Source organism: Etheostoma cragini, chromosome 8 (assembly GCF_013103735.1).
Source record: "Etheostoma cragini isolate CJK2018 chromosome 8, CSU_Ecrag_1.0, whole genome shotgun sequence".
NCBI classification, from domain to species: Eukaryota; Metazoa; Chordata; class Actinopteri; order Perciformes; family Percidae; genus Etheostoma; species Etheostoma cragini.
In genome coordinates, this window is record NC_048414.1 from 8,482,497 (window position 1) to 8,505,106 (window position 22,610).

At 39.3% G+C, this 22,610-nt stretch overlaps 2 protein-coding genes across 2 annotated transcripts; one reads left to right on the forward strand and one right to left on the reverse strand.

Annotated features, from left to right (window-relative positions):
- The first annotated feature begins 598 nt into the window (after positions 1–598).
- On the forward strand, positions 599–7,654 carry rbm28 (RNA binding motif protein 28). The gene is made up of 20 exons (XM_034879214.1): positions 599–969; positions 1,116–1,262; positions 1,354–1,460; positions 1,575–1,650; positions 1,766–1,858; positions 1,993–2,064; positions 2,236–2,335; positions 2,439–2,686; positions 2,787–2,853; positions 2,981–3,090; positions 3,178–3,251; positions 3,388–3,523; positions 3,851–3,915; positions 4,061–4,219; positions 4,518–4,670; positions 4,820–4,894; positions 5,001–5,130; positions 5,367–5,505; positions 6,337–6,451; positions 7,340–7,654. Exons 1-20 carry the CDS (start codon positions 852–854, stop codon positions 7,475–7,477), a joined length of 2,322 nt encoding a protein of 773 aa, XP_034735105.1. The 5' UTR covers positions 599–851; the 3' UTR covers positions 7,478–7,654.
- Positions 7,655–8,678: 1,024 nt separating this feature from the next.
- LOC117949167 (leptin-like) lies at positions 8,679–9,849 on the reverse strand. Its single transcript, XM_034879217.1, has 2 exons — positions 9,617–9,849; positions 8,679–9,507 (listed from the first exon to the last, which is right to left on the reverse strand). The coding sequence occupies exons 1-2, from the start codon at positions 9,764–9,766 to the stop codon at positions 9,169–9,171; spliced, it is 489 nt and encodes a 162-aa protein (XP_034735108.1). The 5' UTR covers positions 9,767–9,849; the 3' UTR covers positions 8,679–9,168.
- Positions 9,850–22,610: the final 12,761 nt, after the last annotated feature.

Here is a 22,610-nt window from a genome sequence, read left to right on the forward strand (position 1 = left end):
CATTTTGTCCCTTCATAGTCACGGAGCATTGACAACACATCGTGTGTGTGATGATAGGGAATGGTGTGCTACGACTTTTGTAAAAGATTTTCCGCGCGGTTTTCACGAAATCTGCAAAAAAAAAAAACGCCCCAATCTTTCCCATAAACTTAAATCTTCGGGAAATCGCTTATCACAGCTCAAAACACCTCAAAAACACTCAAAACGACGTGTCTCTCGTATTTTTTGCCGTTAGAAATCACGATTTTTAATCTTTTTGATTTTTGGTACAGAACAATCTCAAGAGGTATAATTATGATCTATCTATCTATCTATATGATCAACATAAACAAAATTGTATCTGTTTACAAATTAATAATTACATAAGAGACAGTATTACTAATTCCACTATGGCCACGCCAAGACCCGCCCTTCACATTGCATTCACACACTACAATTGGCCAGCCATCCATGTTTACATGAACATGTCCTACCCACCAACCAATCGAGCTGCTTCGTTGGGCGTGGCCATAGTGCGACTCGTAATATTTCCTCCGGGACGGTAGGCGGCGGGGGCAGGAACCAGTTTTCTGCAAGTAAATGCGAAGTGTAGGTTCGACACCATTTCCGTTTACTTTTCAAGATGGCGGCCCACACGCATCCATGATGTAAACATGCGAGTTCATCTAGAAGCTAGTTATGTTCATGTTTAACATTTCTGGAGAATGTATTATTTTCGCCTATTCGTTTGATATCGAATAGTTTGATAATAACAACCAATAGGGGATTGTTAAAAATTAAGACATCAGTTTGTGAGTTGTTACATTACATTAGCGAGCTAACAGCTAAAGTTAGCTAGGCAGCGGAGAGCCATGCCAGCGCAGACCATATTCGTTGGTTCTCTACCAGCTTCAGCTACAAATGAACGCCTAGAGGAAATATTCTCTGAAATTGGTCCTGTAAAGCAATGCTTCGTGGTCAGAGAGACAGGTGATGTCACTGTCATTTTACAAAATAATGCATCTATAAAATGTAATCTTAACTGTTAATACGTTAGGTCCTACAGACTGGCTTACCGTTATATACTCTCAGTACAATTATATTTGTGTAAACAATAACTAATTTTTATAAACCAGGCACAGAAAAATGTCGGGGATTTGGCTACGTTACATATTCCATGCAGGAAGATGCACAACGAGCCATGAAAGAAATAAAAGAATACGACGGGAATAAACTTTCTACATCAGTGGCGAAGAAGAAAATAAAAGACAAAAGGAAAACAGGTGTGTTAATAAAGGCATGTCCAAAAACGAGCAAGTGGGAGATCTCTCGCGCGATGTCTATTTGGTAACCTTGTTTGTGTCTATTATCTAGCACCTAAAGAGCCAGCTGCAGCACCAAAGGGAAATGAGCAGAAATCCAAAGGCTTCCGGAAAACCCATCTGAAAGCTAGACTCATTATAAGGAACCTTAGTTTTAAGGTACAGTATGCTACATGGTATGCAGCAACTGACGAGCATACTTTTAATAATTTTCTGACCTTCTGTTAAAGTGGTACTCTTGACCTGTAACACATGACTTGCCTTGTGCTTCAGTGCTCAGAAGATGATCTGAAGCAAGTTTTATCCGAGTTTGGAACAGTTCTCGAGGCCAAAATTCCCCTCAAACCTGGTATAAAATGGCTTTAATTTTTACTGGATGCACAAATAAGCCAGACAACACCGTGGGTTGTTGTGTGACCACCGAGTGGGTTCATAAGTTTTGTTCTTATGTTTTTTCTTTCTAGACGGGAAGATGCGAGGTTTTGCATTTGTCCTTTTTAAAAATGTGTCTGAGGCAGCAATAGCGCTTAAAGCTATGAACCTAAAGGAGATAAAAGGTTAGTGAGTGTGACACTTTGCGGTTGTGTGAGAATCTCATTTTACTGTTGGTATCTCAATTTGGGAAATTCATTTTAATTTACTGTGCATCATGTAAATATGTTTTTTTTAAAGGTTGTTGTTTCATTTACAGGCCGGCAGGTAGCAATTGACTGGGCTGTGCCTAAGGACAAGTTTATTGCCACACAGCTGTCCTCAAGTCCAGGTAATATCCAGTATTTTTCATCTGCAAGGGGGAAAAAACTTTATCCACTATAGAACAAAAATGACCATTTACAAGACATTTTTTCCTCTAATAGCCATTCATAGCATAGAACATGCTTAAACGATTAAAATAAAAATAGGAATATTTTACACTTTTTTGTTTATCTCATAGGAAATAAGAATGCTGAGGCAACTGCAAAACAGTCGGTCACAAAAAGTGACACTGAAGAGGAGGATGAAGAAAAGCCACAAGCAGCACCAGAGAAGAAAAAGTGTGACTCTCAAATATGTAGACCTGTGTTAACATGCAACCAGATGTTAAAGCTGGTTAACTTAACTGGTTAATTAATTATTAATTTTTAATCTTTTCCATAGATTCCCTTCCAGACCAGCTGTGCAACAGGTGGAAGAATCCCAATCAGATGATAGTGGGGAAGAAGACAGTGAGGAGGAGGAGGAGGAGGATGATGATGATAATGAGGACGGAGAGGAGGATGATGTGTCCCAGGAGGGAGATGACGATGACGACGATAAGAGTAGCCTTGAGTCAAATGATATTTCAGACGAGAGTCAGGATGAAGAGGAAGATGAGGAGGATGAGGACGGCATAGAAGATGAATCAGGTATCAATCTCTGCTTATGTTTTTCCTATTTTTCATGTAAATAAGTGTCCATTAAAAATGTTATTTCAGCTCTGCTTGTCTGCTGCTCTTATGTCTAAAGCTAAAAAGAAAGCCTCAAAGAAACTTCTCCCGTCAGATGTGAAAGAGGGACGAACCATTTTTATCAGGTTTGCAGTTTTTCTTACTGCTTCATCTTAGACCTGCTTTTGTTTATCTTACTCAAGTGATCCATGCGTTCATACTAACTTCTCATCGTATCACCATGTTTGTTCATCTTACTCCCGGCTCATTTAGGAACCTGTCGTTTGACACCGAGGAAGATGGTCTGGAGGAAGTTCTCCTTAAGTACGGAGAGCTTAACTACATAAAGGTTGTTCTCCACGCAGACACAGGACATTCAAAAGGTGAGTCAGCAGTGCTTTAGGTAAACACTCTTCTCTGTGTTGCTGAGACAGGTGGATTGACTTATTTTCGATTTCATGTTTTACCAGGTTGTGCTTTTGCTCAGTTCAAGACTAAAGTGGCTGCAGACAAATGCATAGCTGCAGCACAGGGAGAGGCAGAGGTAATACCTGCTGAATAATTAACTATAAACATTTCCTGTATCCCTCTTTATTAAGAGCATGACATCATCTGTTGTCCAGTTTTCTGCAATGCAATGATATTTGTGTCTTGTTGTAACATTGGGTTATTTGATGCAGAATGGTGGCATCCGTGTAGATGGCAGAAAGCTGTTGATTGTGTCAGCGGTGAGCAGAGAGGATGCTTCCAAGCTGAAAGTGAACAAAGTGAAAGTCGAAACGGGCACCAGGAACCTGTACCTGGCCAGAGAGGGATGTGAGTAAACTCATTTCCTGCTCTTTTTTTTTTTTTTTTTCTCCTTTGACACCTGTCAGTTCTGTTGCTCAACTCTTTCAGTGACCCTTTCACCTTACACAGAGTAACTTGATTCCCTGTCCCCGGTATTGCTTCACGCAGATTTAACAGATTTACACATATAGCTGTGAACCAAGATTAACAGGAATTGAGGAAAGCCATATCTGTTTTGTGAGATATGTATTCATATACGTATTGACATAGGTTTAGTTGTCACACTTGTTTGTGGAAGTCATTCTGAATCTGTTTTGATCCGTCATGATATTTTCTTCTGACCTCCACACGCAGTAATCCGTGCTGGAACCAAGGCTGCCGAGGGCGTGCCTGAAGCGGATATGATCAAGAGAACCAGAGTGAGTTCATTTTTCATTAACCATTTTTAAGATGGTTGTACTTGAAAAATGATTTTGAATGCATGCTTTCATGCTAGTTTGTCTCATCATCTCTCAAATTACTCATACGTCCATGCCTATCTTTATTGTTGTCCACTTCCCTTAGTTTGAAGAAATAAAGAGGACCAAGCTTCGGGACATTGGTGTGTTTGTGTCAAAGACTCGTCTGTGTGTCCATAACTTGCCCAAGTCAGTGGACAATAAAAAACTCAAAGCACTTTGCCTCCAAGCAGTAAAAGGAAGCAAGGGAGTCCGCATCACAGAGGTGAGAAACAATATGGCATACTGTTAGATATTCTAGCTGCATTGTTAAAGTAGGTATCAGTCATTTGCCGCTTTGTTCCTGGCCATTCTGGAATGCTTTGTCTGAGTAGTACTAATGAATGTTGACGATCATGGAATTAAAACATTGTGTCTGTGTGCCCACTAGGGGTTGGTGTTGTCATTTTTATTTACTGCGTTAATGTGGAATTAAGAGCGTTAACACTTTGATTGGTTTTGTGTGTGTGTGTGTCTCTGTGTGTCTCTGTGTGTCTGGCTGTCCGTCCTGTTTCTCCATATAGTGTCGGGTGATGTATGACAAGAAGCCAGAGAAGGGTCTGGTGAATAATGGACAATCGTTAGGTTACGGCTTTGTCCAGTTCCAGGACCATGAACATGCTCTCAGCACACTTCGTTACCTTAACAACAACCCTGACATCTTTGGCTCACACAAGGTACTTTTTGCAACAGAATGGTTGTGTGTTTTTAAAGGAGCTTTGTTGCTGCTTTTATTTATTTACTCGTAGAATCTTAAGACTACACAGTGTTTTTTTTTTTTTTTTTTGCTTGCCACACTGGATTATATTTTTATGTCATCCTACAGAGGCCTATCGTTGAGTTCTCCCTGGAGGATTCAAGGAAACTGAAAATAAAGGAATTGCGGCATCAAAAAAATAAGGTCCGTTTGTATAAATACGTGTGATAGTTGCATCCTTAGAATCCTCGTTCAGATTGAAAAATGTTTTTTTACTAAATAGAAAGTAACTCAGCGGATACATTTGCAGGAATTCTTCAAAAATCGGCCTTTTAAAGGAGGATCGAAACCTCAGCCCCAGACAGCTGGAGATGGAAAAGGACCCAGGAAAGGGGGAAATGAAGCACACTCCTCATCAGAGCAGACAGGAACAGAGAGAGGTATGAAAACAAGTTGAGAAAACATATTAGGAAAGTAGACTTGAGGGTCTAATGCAGATGGGCTCAAATGGGTTGCTGTCCTCTTGTCACAGCAAAGACACAATACACACACTAACGCTGTGGAGAAACCATATTTATATTGGCACACTGAATTAAACACAGCCTTTGGACATCTTTTGTTTAATTTTTTAACATCATTTTGATTTTCTGTCCGTCTACTTTCCTGTGTTTATCAGCTCCTTCTCAAAGCCAGAAACAAGGCAGCCGCCATTTGGGCTTCCAGACCAAACCTGAAGTTGAGCATGTGGATCTGGAGAACGGAAAGAAACGAAAGAAGGTTCTTACATTTCCTACCCATCGAGGACCTAAGATCAGGTACACTTCTATAAACTTTACTAGTGTCCTGTTTACAAAGCACTGTGTGCCACTCAGTGCATAAACCTAGATTCTGTAATGTTTTTGAGTTTATTCTTAGCAAAAAAACTTTTGTTCTTTCACAAATATGTGCTCCATGTGTAATTACTTTCACCAACTAATCTGAGTATTCTGCCATGTAGAATAATTCAGAATACATACGAGCGAGTCGCTGGAATGACAGCCGCCATGTTGTGCCTCCATCTTTAAAAAACATTAGCCAAAGAGGGACATACTTCTGCCTTTTGCCCTCTTACACTCAGTGGCACCATGACAAATGCAAAGCAGAGATTACCAGGGAAGCTTTAGGGGTGTCAGTATTTTGCCTACTTGCGCACATCTGGAGAAAGAAAAACACACAGTGTAGCTTACCGGCAGGCACCACACAGCTAAAGACGCAGTTCAACGTTAGCTTACCGGTGTTCTGCAGCTGCACTTTACAGTAAAAGCTGGTTCGACAACATTTTGCCTTCCCTTTTGATTTGTGTAAACAAAAAACCAAAGTAAATCTCCTGGACTCTGACACCTCTTTTACATTAATGCAACTAGTAGTTGCAGTAACAAGGGTAAATGATTTTTTAACTTGAGAAAAAGTTATTTGGCTATTTTGCCCTGGTACTACCCTTCTTGCTTGTGTCTGTCCCCATTAACTTCCACAAATTAGTTGCTAGTTTTCGTGGGGTCCACACGAACCCTGTCAGGTTACAAACAGCCCTTCAAAATGGGTAAACGTATGACAAACCTGTGACTCAACATCAAGTTACTGATGCAAACTGTTCTTTCCTTTTGCAGAATGCGTGACAAGGGAAAGCAACAGGCCCCGCCACACAAAAAAGCAAGGCCTGGATCTAACAGGAAGGACCGTCAAAGACAACAGATGGAAAAGCCCACACGTCCCAGAAACCAGGTTCGCACATGCTCTAATGTATACGCTTATTTTAATGTCTCGGGTCATGGTCACGAAACATCCTACGACAAAGACTAGCTACTGATGCACTGATTTATTGGAAACTACTTAAACAGTGGCTTTGTCAGTATATATTTTGTTACATTTGGGTAACCTCAAGACCCATTTCAACACCAGTAAAGCTCTGAAATCTGTCTGACTCTAACTTGACAAGAAACTTGCCAAAAACCAAATCAAAACAATAATAACACCGAGGGGGGTCAAAGCAGCCGTATAGCAAAGATAGACTGAAACAAAGCATGAATGGGTTACACCTCATTCATTGAAGACAGAACAGTTATGTCTCCCAGCCAAAATGAAATTGAATGCTTTGCTGCCACCTAGTGGAATTGTAGTAACATTATTTTATAAATTTTAAAGTGATTCTATCTAGATGGAATAAGTTTATATAAGCATTGCAGTTAAAGGGGTGTTGAACTAGCCTTTAACTTCCATGCTTGTTAGCTAATCGCTTAATGTGGACACTTGTCGGGCTATTTTAATCTCTGATCGGCAGTTTCCACAGAGCTTTTTTCACAAATTTTTCAAATGTGGCTTATTAAATTTAAAAGTAATAAAGTCAAACAGTTTTAAAAATTGCAACACTAACTTTTTCCGCCCAATTGTGTTTAATTTTTATTTTATAAATGTCATGAGATACGTTGGACAAATAATAAGCTTTGCCACCACGATCACACATCTTACTTTGGACCTTATCTCTGCCAGCAGTACTGTTGAACCATACTTTACTATTTTTAAGTTTTTGAGACAGTGCGTGAGTTTGTTGATACGTTGTCAGCGCTGTCCTGTAAGCACCAGATGACTGTTTATTTTGTTGTTTTCCTGAAGGCTAAAGCAGCAAAGAAGCAGTTCAAGAGAAGGGACGGAGACCGTTTCGACAGCCTGGTGGAGCAGTACAAGAAGAAACTGATGGGTAACGGTGACAAGAGCACCAATATCAAAAGAAACAAGTGGTTTGATAGTTAATACTGTGTGAACAGTATGTCGTTGTCTGTGTGAGTGAGAAACTGTTTTGAAAGGCTAGCACAACAGAGGACCTCTTCAAACCACATTCGGAAGTTGTACAATGTTTCTCATAAATGTGTCAAATTGTACAGTATACATCCATGTGTGAAACTTTACTATCACTTAACTTCATTCATCCCGGACTGATCTCATGGAATGGCGCCAAATTGTATGCCATTATTGGCGTGAAAGAGGACTTTGAGCCAGCAGAGCGGTGTTAGTATCACGCGTGTGGCGTTTCCTAAAGCCAGCCTCGTTGTTGTTTGACTAAACCCAACCTGGTCTTCTTTTCCTAATCCCAACCGTGTTTCTTGGTTTCCTTAAACCGCGCGTGACGTAGTCTCGCGATAACACGTAACCTCGTGGCTGTAGAAAGTGCCACGTGGCGTGTCATTTAACGCTGGGACGTTGAAGACCACTGTCTACTGCTTACAGCGTACACATACACGCAGATAGCTCATACTTTGTACAGATAGCATGCCACTTAACTTTAGAAAGTTGGTTTGGATGTTTACGCAAAGCCATGATGCCATGTTGTTCTTTCTGTTTCTTCATTGCTGTTATCTATGCTTACGTTGTTTGTTTTTTACGAATCAAACAAACTGAATAATGTAAAATATAGTTTTTCATGAACTTTGGCTTTTTATGAATATATATATTAAAAACCTTTTGAATTTGTGTTTGTTTGATCTTTATATTTTAGTCTGAAATCCATATTTGTTGGATTCACAGATATGTTTATTATGACAGTTTCCATTACATTCCCTGTTTTCAGTACTAGTTTTACACCATGTTAATCATAAGCTGATAGCTCTGGATAAACACTTCCCGCTCATGAACCTTGAATACAACACCCACAAATGACATTGTATATTGACCTGGTGTATGTGTCTTTTTTACTTTATTCAGATCCCTCTCATCCTTCACACAACACTGACAAACTATATATCACAATTCAAATTTTTGTTAAATATTTATTTAGTTTAAATACAGTAGTAAAAAAAAATATATAGCAAAATATCATCTACCAATATAAATAACCATTTTCGAAGAGCGGATGATATTCCACTGAAACGAAAGTTGCCCTTTGTCCTTCCTGCCATACAAATGCACCTATTTTTCTTGGCAGGTTTCAACCTTTTTTTTTTCTTTCTTTTTTTTTTTTTTTTTTAGGAAAGTTTCGACCTGGTTTTCAGGATTTACCAGGCATGACCTCACTGCTCATTGTGACGTTTCCTCTGGCTGCAATCAGCCAGCTGATTCTGTTGCACTAGTGAATTATTAAAGAGGTCCATAGTTTTCACCAAGAGATCTTTGTTGATGCAACAGTGGTGTCCCAATACAAATCTATGATTTATATTTAAGTGCAAAGCATAGAACACTTTGCTTAGAAACAATTCTGTGGAAACTAACCTTTTGCTCCTAACATCCTGATGAGAAGACAATGTTACAAACTAAATCTTTTCTAAGTAGAGTGTATAAATTAATGCATATATAAATAAGTGAGTGTTCAAGAATACATTTCCTTCAAAACACATTGCAAAAGTTCAACTTTGCAAGGTGGGAAATCAGACATCACTGATGCAGACATAGCAAATTCTGTCCAAGTATGAGGATAGCAACTTGCAAATATTGGTCCTAATGTCAGTCTTTCAGCAAGTCTCAAGATGATCCAGATTTTTCAGTAGCATATGGAGAAACTCCTTCACTCTCATGAGAGCCTCGATGCTCACGGTATGAATATACTTTAACTTTTGACTCTGTAGCTCTTGGAGCGGCCCCGGCACTGACGGCTTTGGCCTCTGCTCACTACAGTGGCCTTGCCTCCACTCATCGAGGTAACCCGTCAGTGACGAGATATCAGACTTGACCTGGGGGATCCAGTCGAATGTGTCAGAGATCAGGCTGTTGTAACCCTCCAAGACTGTCATTATGGAGGAAAGTCCATCCAGATCATCCGCAGGTTCTCGCAGTGTCAGACCAGTTGGGACCTGCAGCAAGAGAGAGAGAGAGAGAGAGATTGTGATTCTATCAAAAACACACTGACTTTTGTAAATACTTGAGATTCAGCATCACCACAAACAGAAACACAAAGATTACCTGGAAATCTTTATTCAGCCGAACCACCAGCTGATCAGCCATCCATTTCACTTTTGATCTCATCTTCACTACTTCCACTGGCAGAGGAGCAGCTGTACCCACACTCAAAACATGCAGCAGAGAAAACACCAGGGCCAAAGTGTATTCCATATTTGTAGTATTTCTCTGGATTTACCAAACTCAGAATAACACTGGTACTCTAGGAGAAAAGAGAATGTAGGTTATTCTTCCTGTTAGTGGTATAATGTACCTTGAGTAGATTTACTTATGTACTGTATTCAAGTACAAATTTGAGGAACTTTACTTTCGTCTTTTTTTTTAATGCCACTTTCTACTTCTACTCCGGTACATTTCAGAGAGAAAGATTGTACTTTTTACTCAACCACATGAATCTGACAGCTTAAGTTCCTTGTTACTTACAAATTAAAGATTTTGGCACACAAAACACATGTAGTTTATAAAATACGCTTTATTAGAAATTAAACTATCCAACAATATTCAGGGCCTACATGTACAGCTGAAATGATTAGCCGATTAAAGTTGATTGACAGAACTGTTTGATCATTTCCAGTTTATACATTGTGAGGATTTTTCTGCATTGAGTACTTTTTTTTTGATACTTTACGTACATTTCCCTGATGACACTTACATACTTTCACAGAGTTACACTTTCAATGTAGACCTTTTAATTGTAACAGAGTATTTTTAAAGTTGTAATAGTACTTTTAAGTAAAGGATCTCAATACATTTTCCACAAATACTCATTGTATACATAACACACATGCTTCCTTCCAGTCAGTCACTCAATGTGTTTGATTATGGCAGCAAATATTGGCGAAAGAGACACCTGGGAAATCCTGACTGTGTAACAGATACAAAGTTCACTGACTTTGACCAACACTATTGTTCCCAACTCCCTGTTTTCCAAACCTTTGCTAGAATAGACAGAAGGCACACTGTAAGACTTTTTCAAATGTGCATTTTTTTTAGAAATGAATCCATTATTCAAATGTACTTCAAAAAGCAGTTAAACAAAGTGATGCACTGGTAAATGGTGACAGCCCAAGTGGGACTGTGAGGACAGCCAAAAGGTGGAAGAGTTGAAGCCCAAGAGTATGAACGAGATGGAGAAGAAAGTGGACCTTACCTTGGCTGGATGTCTGTGTGTATGCCACTGTTGAGCTTCATCAGGACATCTTATAGTGGAGGGCTGTTGACTCATCTCTTACTCACCTCTCTCCAACCCCCATTTCCCCCCTCATCCACCCCCACACTTACACCCTGACCTCTGCCTCTCCTTTGTGGAACTGCAGGAGCCGTTGACAAGGTTAACTTTGTTTCTGGTGGTCACCTGACGTATTTGAATCATTGGGGAAACATTTAGACAAACAATTTTATCAAAATTAGGAAGTGCAGGACACAACACACTCATGTTCCTGTGTAAACTCTAAAATACTGATATCTCTTTCACGGACAGGTGCGATTCTAGGATCAGAGCTTTAGGGGTTCACTCAACATTTTCCAACATTATTCTACTATGCTAACTTTGTATGTCCCAGAGCAGAACCCTCTAGTTCACAATAGTTTAACTTAGCACATTTTTTATTTTTTTTATTTCTTTGGCAATTCTTTTTTAGAGGTGCCAGGCTCATGTTTAGGAGTGCTTCAGCCCCGTTAAAAAAAAAAAAAAGCCCGTCTACAGATAATGATCACAGCTGTAGCTAGACTGCTCAATGTGCCATAAATGTTACTTCCTGCGCTCACACTCACTTATCTTCACCACGCACTCTAAACATTGCCTAATTCTGCCAGTTATGTAAGTATTTATTTAGGATGTTCCATCAGTGTGTCTAAGCGTGTACAGTTGCAGGACGAAAAAGAACCAAAACAATAAAAATATAACAGTTAAGTTAAGTTATTTGAAAGAGTATGACACAGCTCTTCTCCCGACTGATCTCAAGATTATTCTTGGATTATATAAATCCGATGCTTCTTATTGATTACTGGCCTGATCAGGTCTTTATGTCCTTACATCTTGTGTTTTGATACTGAATCTGAATTCATAAGCATTTCTTTTGGGTCTTCAAATCTTTTTTTTTGTATATTTTTTGTTCATTCGTCATTTTTTATATCATTGTGCATTCTTAATTTTTATTTCAGTTTGTCCATTCAGTTATTTATTGTATGGATTTGTGTAATCAATATGATTGTATCACTGGGCTTCAAATGTCAGAGAAAAAAAATAGATGCTTTCAAAAGTTAAAATGACCAATACATTTTTGGTGAATTCCAGCCACACGTACAATAGCTGAGTCATCTACTTCACATTATTCCAATGTTTTTACAGTTTAGCTTGTACAACACCAAACAGAGATTTCTGAAAAAATGGTTATGCAGTCCAACGCTGCATCTTAGACACAGAATGGACACAAGTTGATGATTGTGTGAGCATTTGCATTTTCAACACAAGGGAACCATCCTTCATGATCTTTTCCAGTTCAGGTTGGGCGGTAGGAATACTTGCTAATACATCTTGATAACTAACCTAACGGCATTATAACTGTGAGGATCCTAACAATGAATGTTGCTGTTATCTACCCAATATCTACCTTCTGCTCTGCAGCACAAAAACACCTTTTCAGACTTAAATTTACAGAGTACTCAAAGTTTATGCAGCATTGAGGAATTGTTCCAATAAAGAACAAGATCATTGGTACGTTGTGTATCACGATAGATACCAGATGTTTCTAATGTAGGCCTCCTGTCTTTACAGACATTTGAAGGACACATTTAATTCATTTGTGCTAAATGTGCTCATATTTAATGCTCTTCTTGGGAAAAGTATTTTGAAAGCTATGTATTTTTCGTAGAGTAGATGTTTTGGGATGCAGATGTCTGTCTTCATGAAGGATGGGGGAGGCTGTGCTGACGTTTCTGTTCCTCTGAAGCAAGGTCAGAGAGGCCAAGAATCTACACGTGTGTGTGTTGGAGGGAGGCCCGCTTCCACAGGGAACAAAACCATAATGGCCATTTCCATTTTCTCTCAAGGTAACTTACAGTAAGTCCTGCAAACTGGTAAATGGCTCATGCAGATCACACACACACACACACACACACACACACACACACACACACACACACACACACACACACACACACATACACACACACACTGAGAGGTCTCATAAAACTTTTAAAACATAGTCACTGCTACACTTTGCAGAACTGTGAAAGGATCTGAAACTTGTTGTGGAAAAAGACACACTAAAGGACATATTTCTGGGAAGGAAAGTAAGTGAGTGACCGTATCCCACTTGTACTTTCAACAGGAATAGTGTATTATTCATAAAGAAAAACATGAAGGAATGAGGTGAATGACATAATTAGATAGTTTCCAAATACTTTTTTTCCCAACAGGTTTCGTCAGAGCTGTCCCAGAGGGATTTAGGCAGCTCTCTTATCAGCAACAAAGCGGGTTTCATTGCATGCAAAGAAATGTTCCTGACATCTGGGGTGAATAATAACCTCAATTTTGCCTGCTGATTTGGGACGTGGTCATATACAGGAAACGTTTTGACAAAATGTGGGATAGTCACTCTTGACATTGTTGTCACTACAAGATCTATAATCTGTTAATTTAGCCCACTCAGCGTGCTCTAATTATTTCTAAACAGTAAACGCAGTCTCTTATCAACTCCTACATTAGGCCAAAGAGGTGGGATCAGGGGAGAACTTGCTTGTGTGCCAATAATCAACGTCCACAATATGTCTGCATTTCGGTGCTGTGACCCATTTATTTTCCTTTTATTTTATTTATTTATTTTACGGCCTGCTCACCGTTGCACAAGCATTAGTCCATTTCATTTCATTTTTCTGGTTTAGTTTCATTCATTGTGCTTGTCAAACAATTCAAACCATGACACAACCGACACGCCTGACACGGTGAAAGTTGCATGCTTTCCCCATTTTCCTGTGACACCTGTGACTGATTACCATTACCTTTGGGCCTTCCCAGGTAATACACTGCCCAGTGCTCAACCATAGAACTGCATATCATCTTACATAACCTATGTGGTATATGAACAAAACAACACAAACTGTTGTAATGGTCCAACAGTAAAGATACACATGTGTGCCTACATTTAAAACCAAAACTGCTGCAAAGATCTTTGTGGGTAATGTGTGGGTGCCCCTTGTCTCTGGGACCATGAAGGATCAATCAGCGTTTGCAGGACGAGAACTCCCCTCCTGGATAATGACAGAAGGATGCTGCAAGGCTTTGTTAATAATTCATGAGCACTTTGTGTCTTATGGGAGCATGTGAGTCACATCTTCAGAAAAAAGTGTGTGCCCCTCTTTTATCAAATTATAAAAATTTAACGCACACACATACATACTGTATGTAAGGTTAAGAGAATGGTTGTCATAACTTTAACAGTGAACGACTTGGAGCAATTTACAGACCCAAAAGTTAACAAAGTGTCACTGAGCTGCTCCCTTAGTAGCACTGGCTGAACCATTGTGATGGGCTTCACACAGTATCCGATTACTTGTCCAGATGCAGCATGTAAACCAGGAATCCCACTCAGCAAGGTCTGCCTGGATGAGTCACAGGAATGACGGGAATTCAGATTTATTGATTGTGCATGTGCTGCCATTCAGGACGATGTGTTGTTTTCACCCCCAGACACTTGAGTGACGCTACCACCATAAAACTGGTCTAAAAAAAGCTGAATCAGCTTTTCATCGCTTCATAGTTTTAGAATGAGTCAGAGCTCTGAAAAAGTCCAGTCACAGCGAGCAATATCTTATAACCTTCGCAACATTGGCCAGTTTAAAATTTCAAAGGCAGCACATGCTAACACAAGGAACCTATTACAAAGGATTAAGCAAGTCAAATTGAAAAAAAACACCATGAAGACTACAAAAAGTGACATGTTATGCAAGGTCCAAGAAATTTTAGGGTTCACTGATTCCCTTTCCCAACATTTCTGTGGATGTTGAACAATTTATCTGTAACACGCTTACAGTAATCCTTTTTCCAGCCAGTCAGATCCCAGCAGTGTGAAAGTTTTAGCCAAAGCAATGAAATAAACTTCCTGTTAATAAGTCCTCTCCCTTTCTTTGGGTTTCGATTCCGGAGGAGTTTATTCATCATTACACAACTATCACACCAAACTCTTCAAAAAGAGTCCATCACATGAGATAATTCGCATTCACATTTCCATTGCATTAAACATACAGCACGATGTGTTAAGAGATTGTTGTTCTGTAAGTTCTATAAATGCAATCTTGTAAAATACCTTTGTGAAAAAACGTATAAACACTAAGTCCCTGGCAGGCAACCAATGAGAGGAAATATCTGATGTCAAAACCCTTATGTAGACACTTTTGGAGGACAGAAAATGTTGCTGGATGAGCACATAACAATACAATACACCAAACCAAACCTAAGTAAAATGAAACTAAGTGATGTTAGCTCTTTCTTGCCAAATACTTTGAAACACACTTTTTTATGTGATTTGGATTGTGCTGTAGTAGCACTTTACCATGCGGGTACTCCTTCAAGCACTGATTCGGAATTACCCAGAAAGTACTGGGGAGGTAATCGTTATTGCGTTGTTGTATTGTTGTGTTTTGTCCGGTTTCATCATCAGTAGTGAAAGGCGGAGATCGTTTGTTGTGTCAATGGAAATAAAAGATTAGAGGTTATTGAGAGGTTATTGGAATTATGCTTCTTATTTACCTTTGCAACACTTGCAACACACAAAGGAATTACCGAAGAGGGAAGGCTGCAATCACAAAGAGTTTTTGGAATCCTGCTGTACTAAAAGCTCAGTTTGAAATTGTTACTTCAAAACAAAGAAAGCCTTTGTTCTATGATTTTGTGTTTTTGTCTTATTTTATTGAGGTAGTCGGTTTTCCTGAGTTTAGTTCTTAGCCTGGTTCTGTCATTTCTTGCGATAAGTATTTGGTATTTTTGGTCTTGGCTTGTTGTTCTTATCGTGTTCTCCCCATGAGTGTTGAATGTTGAATGTTCTGTTTCCTGTTTTATTTTGAAGTCTGGTGTCTATCTCGTCTTACCTTTAGTTTTACTTCCAGTGTTTGCCCGTCCCTGTGATTACCTGATGTCTTCCACCTGTTTCCCAGCCTTCTTGTCACCTGCCTCTAGTTGTCTCATTGCCCATGTACTTTTAGTGTCTGTGCTCCCTACGTCTCTTGTCGGCTCGTTTTGTCTGTCTTTGCCTGTTCCTGCTTTTCTTCGCTCCTGCCAGTGTTTGTTCCAGTTGCTGGTTCTCTTAGATATCTGTGCTTTTGTTCAGTTTTCCAGTTTTGGGGTTTTCTTTTTTCCCTCTTACCTTTTTGGATTTTTTGTGTTTTTTGACTTTGGACTTGTTTTTTTAGCATTTGTTATTCCGTTTGGTACTCCCTGTTTTTTGTTCAATAAATCCTCTCTAGAACTCTCTTGCCTGCCTGCTTGCCTTGTCTCTGCGTTTTGGACCTTACCTCCTTGAACTGTAACACTTTGCCCTGAATGTGTTCATTGTGTAGTTAATAGTTTGTATGCGGCATGCTCCATTCCCAGACCATTCATCACTCCAGCCAGCCCTCTTTAATAGCCCTCCTTTGAAAAAAGAAAATCACTCCTTTCATTATTTCAATCTGATATTTGTAAAATGGGTCCTGAGATTGATGAGAGCATACCCAGACAATGTGTGCCCCAACCACAACTGCACGGTTTGTGTTGAGATTTGTTGATTCAAATCTTGATTTTTGAGAGAAGCACAACATGACTTCACAGTCAAATTTTGGGTTGGTTTGTATTTGGATACTAAATGGGCAGCAGTGGCCTAAAGGTTGGACACCTTACCACATTACGACCTTGAGCAAGACCCTTAACCCCAACCGCTCCAGTGGAGCTGCTCAGTGGCCAGCAGATCAGACTGTGGTTGTACTGGGCAAAAGCTCCATGTATGTGGATCTGTGTGTGAATGTGATCAGGGTGTTCCTGCTAAAGAGAGGCTTCCTCTTAGTGGACCTTCTGTGAATGAACATTGAAGAAGTGATTTTCAGGTATTTGAGGATTTGTTCATGATTACTGCATCACACTAATAAATATTGACTCTTCTATATGGTGTCAGAGCACACCGTGTTATAAGACTCATTTTATGGGAGACCGTGGGTGTTATAATGTGTCATAAAAAGAATTAAACAGGAAGGAAGTATGTTCTGATTTTAATGAGACATACGTTTATTTCACATGAAGTATTAGCCTATGAGGTAGTTAATGCATTTTCCAGTATAATGCTCTAATTGCTGTAGTAGATAACCGTATAAATTGTCCATGTAATACTATACTTAGACTTGATTTAACGGATTTAACGATTACTGGCATTTTTATGTTATTTTAATTTTTAAGATTCTTTGGGGCTTTTCCTTGGACAGGAAAAGGGAGAGAAAGAGAGGGGATGACATGCAGCAAAGGGCTGCCGGTTGGACTCAACACCCAGCCCGTTGCAAAGAGCCTACATGGGGCAAACAGTCTTACTGGGTGAGCTAGAGGTCACCTCTGCCAGCTTTATTTTTAAACACATTTTAACGTGATGCAAACATGGTAGCAAGGAAAGAAGGAAGGAGGGCTTTAGGTGTGGCCTTGACCAACTGCCACTTTGCTGGTTTGAAAGCCATGATGTCTCTCTTTCTCATGGGTGGGCCATATGTTCTGGACGGTTGAAGCAGAGAAGGAGAAGGTAACCTTGCCCCTCATGACCTCATGGGAGGCAAGATTCCAGTTCGGCCCATTTGAGCTTTTATTTTCTCAAAGGCAGAGCAGGATACCCAGAGCTCACTTTTCACCTATCGCCATCTCCAGTCACTGGGGGACCATAGGCAGGCTGGGGGAATGGGTATCAATGTTAAAAAGCTCCGACAAAGAAAATGGATAGAAATCCAATTTTTTTCAAGGTTTTCCTGACGGACACAACGCAACTTTGAAATTTGTTGGTACCCCATAAAGGCTGTGAAGTCCAGTGGACAGAATGCAAGACTTGATTTAACCAAACATGTAAAATTGAGTGGATGTTTGACTGAACGTTAAGGTAGGCAACGGCTACTCTGATTGGTTGCTCCTGAGTGTAAGCAGACAAACAAGTGGCCCAAACTGGACTGTTATCTCTGGGCAATGACTGATGCAATGGTGCTTTGGCCTCAGAGAAGAATCAGGAACACATGCAGTTGTCCAACTTTACCTTTCAGCAGCCGATCAGTCTAGAATAAATGGCAGGTGCACGAATGAACTCCACCATCTGTTGAAGCTGCAGGACGAGTTGTCACACATTATCAGCGAGAGGGGGTCATCTTGTCTCCAATTAAAACTGACAGCAATCTCAGGAAATTTTGGTTCCAGATGTTTGATGTATACAGGAGGGGCTCAAAAGTTTGGGCACCCCAGGTAAAAGATTTTTTTAATGTGCATGAAGAAGCCAAGAAAAGATGGAAAAATCTCCAAAAGGCATCAAATGACAGATTAAACGAAATATGTCGCAAAAGTTAAGTTTTATTTCCATCATATACAGTTTCAAAATAACAGAAAACAAAAAAATGGCAACTGCAAAAGTTTGGGCAGCCTATAGAGTTAATACCTTGTACTTGTTGCCACAATGCATCAGGCTTGTCTACATGTTCATTTGCAAACTTCAAACGCTGATTTTTGTGGTGAGGACGTGGAAGAGGTTTTCTTCTGATGACTTTTCCATGAAGACCACATTTGTACAAGTATCTCTTGCAGTATCTATAGTGGAATGGTGTACCACAACTCCAGTGTCTGCCAGGTCTTTCTGGATGGATCGTGCAGTCAAACGTGGGGTTCGACTCGCTTTGCTTACAATCCTGCGAGCTGTTCTGTCTGATATTTTTCTTGGTCTTCCAGATCTTGCTTTAACTTCCACTGTTCCTGATGACTAACATTTCTTAATCACATTCCGATCAGAGGATATTGGCATCTGAAAACCCTTTGCTATCTTCTTAAATTCTTCTCCTGCTGAGAGCGTCAACTATTTTCAGTTTCAGTTTCAGCAGACAACTGCTTAGAAGAACTCATGGTGTTGTTGGGGCAAGGTCAGATGAGTCTGGGCATTTAAAACCTTAAGATTGACGTCCCCTGGTCTTTCCAGACGATGATTGAGAACAATCCATGACACTGTCAAGTCTCGGTATTCCAAAGTGGGCGATGCATTTTCATAAACTCTGCAGGGTGCCCAAACTTTTGCAGACGCCGTTTTTTGTTTTCTGTTATTTTGAAAGTGTAAATGATGTGAATAATTTTTTTACTTTTTATGACATATTATACCAATGTCTAATCTGTCATTTGATGCCTTTTGGAGATTTTTGCCTCTTTCCTTAGCTTTTTATGCACATTAATACACATTTGTACCTGGGGTGCACAAACTTTTCGAGCCCCACTTCAAAGCCTAATCATTGGACAAAGTACCTTCAAAGAAGTCTGTTGAGTCTGCAAAAGAAAACACTCTTTCTGAAATTTTAAACAAAGCTCCCAGATTATTTTGCATGCTGCTGATCTTGAGGTCTTTGGGATCCTCGACCAGTTGTCCCATGACCTAGTCTTGACCAAAATTAAAAAATCTTGCTCTCTTCAAAGGAGAAATAAGTGGCATGCGATCAGTAGTTGATTGTTATGTAGGTAAAATGCCAGTTTCTTCCTCCTGAAGGCCAATGGATGAACTACGTCAAATGAGTCCTGACAGAGAATCAAACCGATACACAAAGGATATAACTTAAACAAAGAATTGCTTGCAGTTGACACTTGATTTAAACAGATATTGCTTTCTCTGATCCGTTTTCAATGTGTTAACCTTTCAAGTCCAAAAAAGAGGCCTCAGGAATGGGACTTGGACTATGTGGTCACGGTCTTCATACCCCGTTTAAATTGACAACTAACTGCCACAGCCGAAAACCCCCATAATGGAGACTCCAGCAAATTTAAGTAACAACATATTCGGTGTAAAAAGATCGCAGCATCATCATTTAGATAAAGAAACCAGAGATTTCCGCAAAAATGAGGTCATTAGAAAGGGATTGGTTCTACTTTTCTTATTTGAAAGACAAAGTAAGTGGATCAAACATCACCAGAACAAGAGTTACAAGTTATTTCACACCAGAAGACAGAAAGCTGGATTTCTTTCTTCAAGCTTTGTGGGATTGTTTTGGAGTCAATGGATAAAGAATGGTTTAATAATGTGTTTTTGTGTGTTTAACTGGAAGCAAAATCGCATCACAGCTCTGCAGAAATGTTGTGTCATTTGGCTGATTTTGCTTTTTTAACTTTCTCACTCCCATCTTGTATCGGAATGAGAATGCGCTTTTATCCTGTTTTCCAAAGAACTTCTTGGCACAGGAAGTGACAATTGTTGCAAAAATTAGTAACAACTAGGAAATGAAAAATGTGTGCAGACATTTTTTATTGAGTCAAGACTTGTCGACGGGAGCTCATAATTCACTTTCTTTACCAATGCAGTGCTGTGTAGGTTGCGAAGTACTAGCAAAGACAATATATTCTCATTCTCTTTATGGTCAAAATGTATGTCTCTAAATTTGTTAAGTGTATGACACACCTGAACAGCCAAACAAAATGTGTAAAACAAATGTTACACCTGGGTTACATTAAAGCATTGTAATCATGAATAAATACAATTACTAACTTATATCATTATATATGCTGCACATGAGGAGAGCACCATCAAGATCATGGTCATCATCTTAACTGCTTGTGTGTCCACGGATTTGTTGTGTGTGGATTCATGTCAGATTTCATCAGTGTCAATAGAATTGAGCAATGGTGCCACCCTCTGGAGAAACTATTTGAGTGAGAATTGGAGTCATGGGTTTCAATTCTAGTGCTCAGGAAACAGAAACCAGCTTGTTTAACAATAGTGTTGTCTTCCCGTCAACCATGAAAAAACAACACTATTAGTGCTTTTTTTCCCCCACATTTTTCTCACTTTTTTCAATGTTGTGGGGGCTTTTTTGTGCTTTTGGTGTTTTTTCCAAAGTTTTTTGACATTTTTAATGTTGACATTATTTCAACGGCCCATGTTTGTGACAAAAAACAACACCTGAAAACGGGTCTATTTGATCCGTGGACAACATGTAGGTTTAGTGAAAGCAACTAAATCAGGCAATCATTTACATCTCAGCTAAAAGGTAAAACAGTTAACGGCAGGTATGTCTTAAACCACACACACACACACACAAACAAACAAACACACACACACACACACACACACACACACACACACACACACACATACACACACACACCTTTTGTGTTGGCAAAGTCAAATTTCCCAATTGTATTCTCACTATCTTGATCGATTTGACTTGATTTGAAAGACATTGAATTCACAATATATAAATTGAGCTCAAGTGTCAAGAAGGAATTCCATGAAAACCCTCCTTGATGTAAGGGTCCCTTGCAGATGCTTTTTGGGGTAAGGGCTTCCTGGATAGTCATTTGACAGCAAGCCCAGACCGCAAAAAGACCTGAAAAGAACAAGACTGCTCATCTGATCTCATGGCTGACGGTCCAACACAGTGGTCCAGCATCTGAAACACAGTTACAGATCCATGAGACTAAATGTAAATTAGAAATAAAAGGTGTCATGTTTAACATTCCTTGTTTGGATTCCCCGCATTTTTTCTGTTGGACTACAATGTCTCAGATAGAGTGTAAATGTGACACCTAAATTCAAACTCTGAAAGACGACGGTGACGACGTTCCGCACTTTTCTTTTTATGATCTACTGCCTTGGCCGTTTTAGTTTGTGGGGTAAAAATATTGTCTAAAACTAACAATTGAAAATTATTCCACTAAAGCCGAATACAAACTATATACAGCACATGTGTATAAAGTGTAAATAGATTGAGTGTGACCTATTCCAGTAGGCCTCAGTCCCATATACTTGGGACCCCTCCCATATACTATATTTTGTGTATTCCATTCAGACGCGATTTAACTAATAACACTATGAACCCCCCTTTTTTTTTAAATCAAATGTTATGGTTAATAGGTCAGCAGCAGCATGTAGATTCTGATCTCATTTACATGTTTGAAAAATTCATCTTTGTTGTCTTGCTTCCTTTTATTTAGTTATACTTGTGTTTGTTTAAAAATAGATTTTACTGTAATGTACTAACACATAGATTGAACATACTATGTACTTTTAGTGTTTAAGTTGAGAAATTCTACATTTGAAATAAACAATTCCAAATACATTTATTGTCTGTGAGTTCAGCTTGATTTCGAATTTAAATAGAGAATCATGTATAATCATAGCCTGATGTTAACCTGCATTAAATTAGCAATTGATCATGGTGTATCATATTAGTATTGATGATAACAGATTGACCAAAAAGACAGCAAAAACTGAATAGGCAAAGGGAATCAAATAAGATTATCGGGAGACATCGCATGCACCCCATACAATACACAAATGTATCATCACCAAGCCGATCAATAAAACAAACCAGAAATCCCATTAAATACATATAACTAAATGCAAAGAATTATATTTGCAACATTTGTGAAATACTGGTTTCCACGCAGCTTACTAAATTCCAATATGTGATTTAGCATCGCCACGCCTTACACCTCACCAAGCCAGTTACTGGCAATAGGTCCAGTGTCGGTTTGCACCCTGTAAAAAAGTCAAACTGTAAAAAGCATTTAGATTGGTATATTTTGCTACTTTACGAACAAGGGGAATTCAATGAAACTGGAACACCTGTGAATAAAACTGAAACGTCCCGGAGCATGCTGGAGCTCTGTCTGATAGAAGAAGAGAATGTGATGTATCAAACTATGGTTTGGAACAAAGAGAGGGAGAATCTGGGTTTCAGTTAAATGTGAATCCCCAAGTTGGTGTAAGGGCTAGAACACAAATATTCAGAGATATTTTTTAATTTAAATGAATTGTAT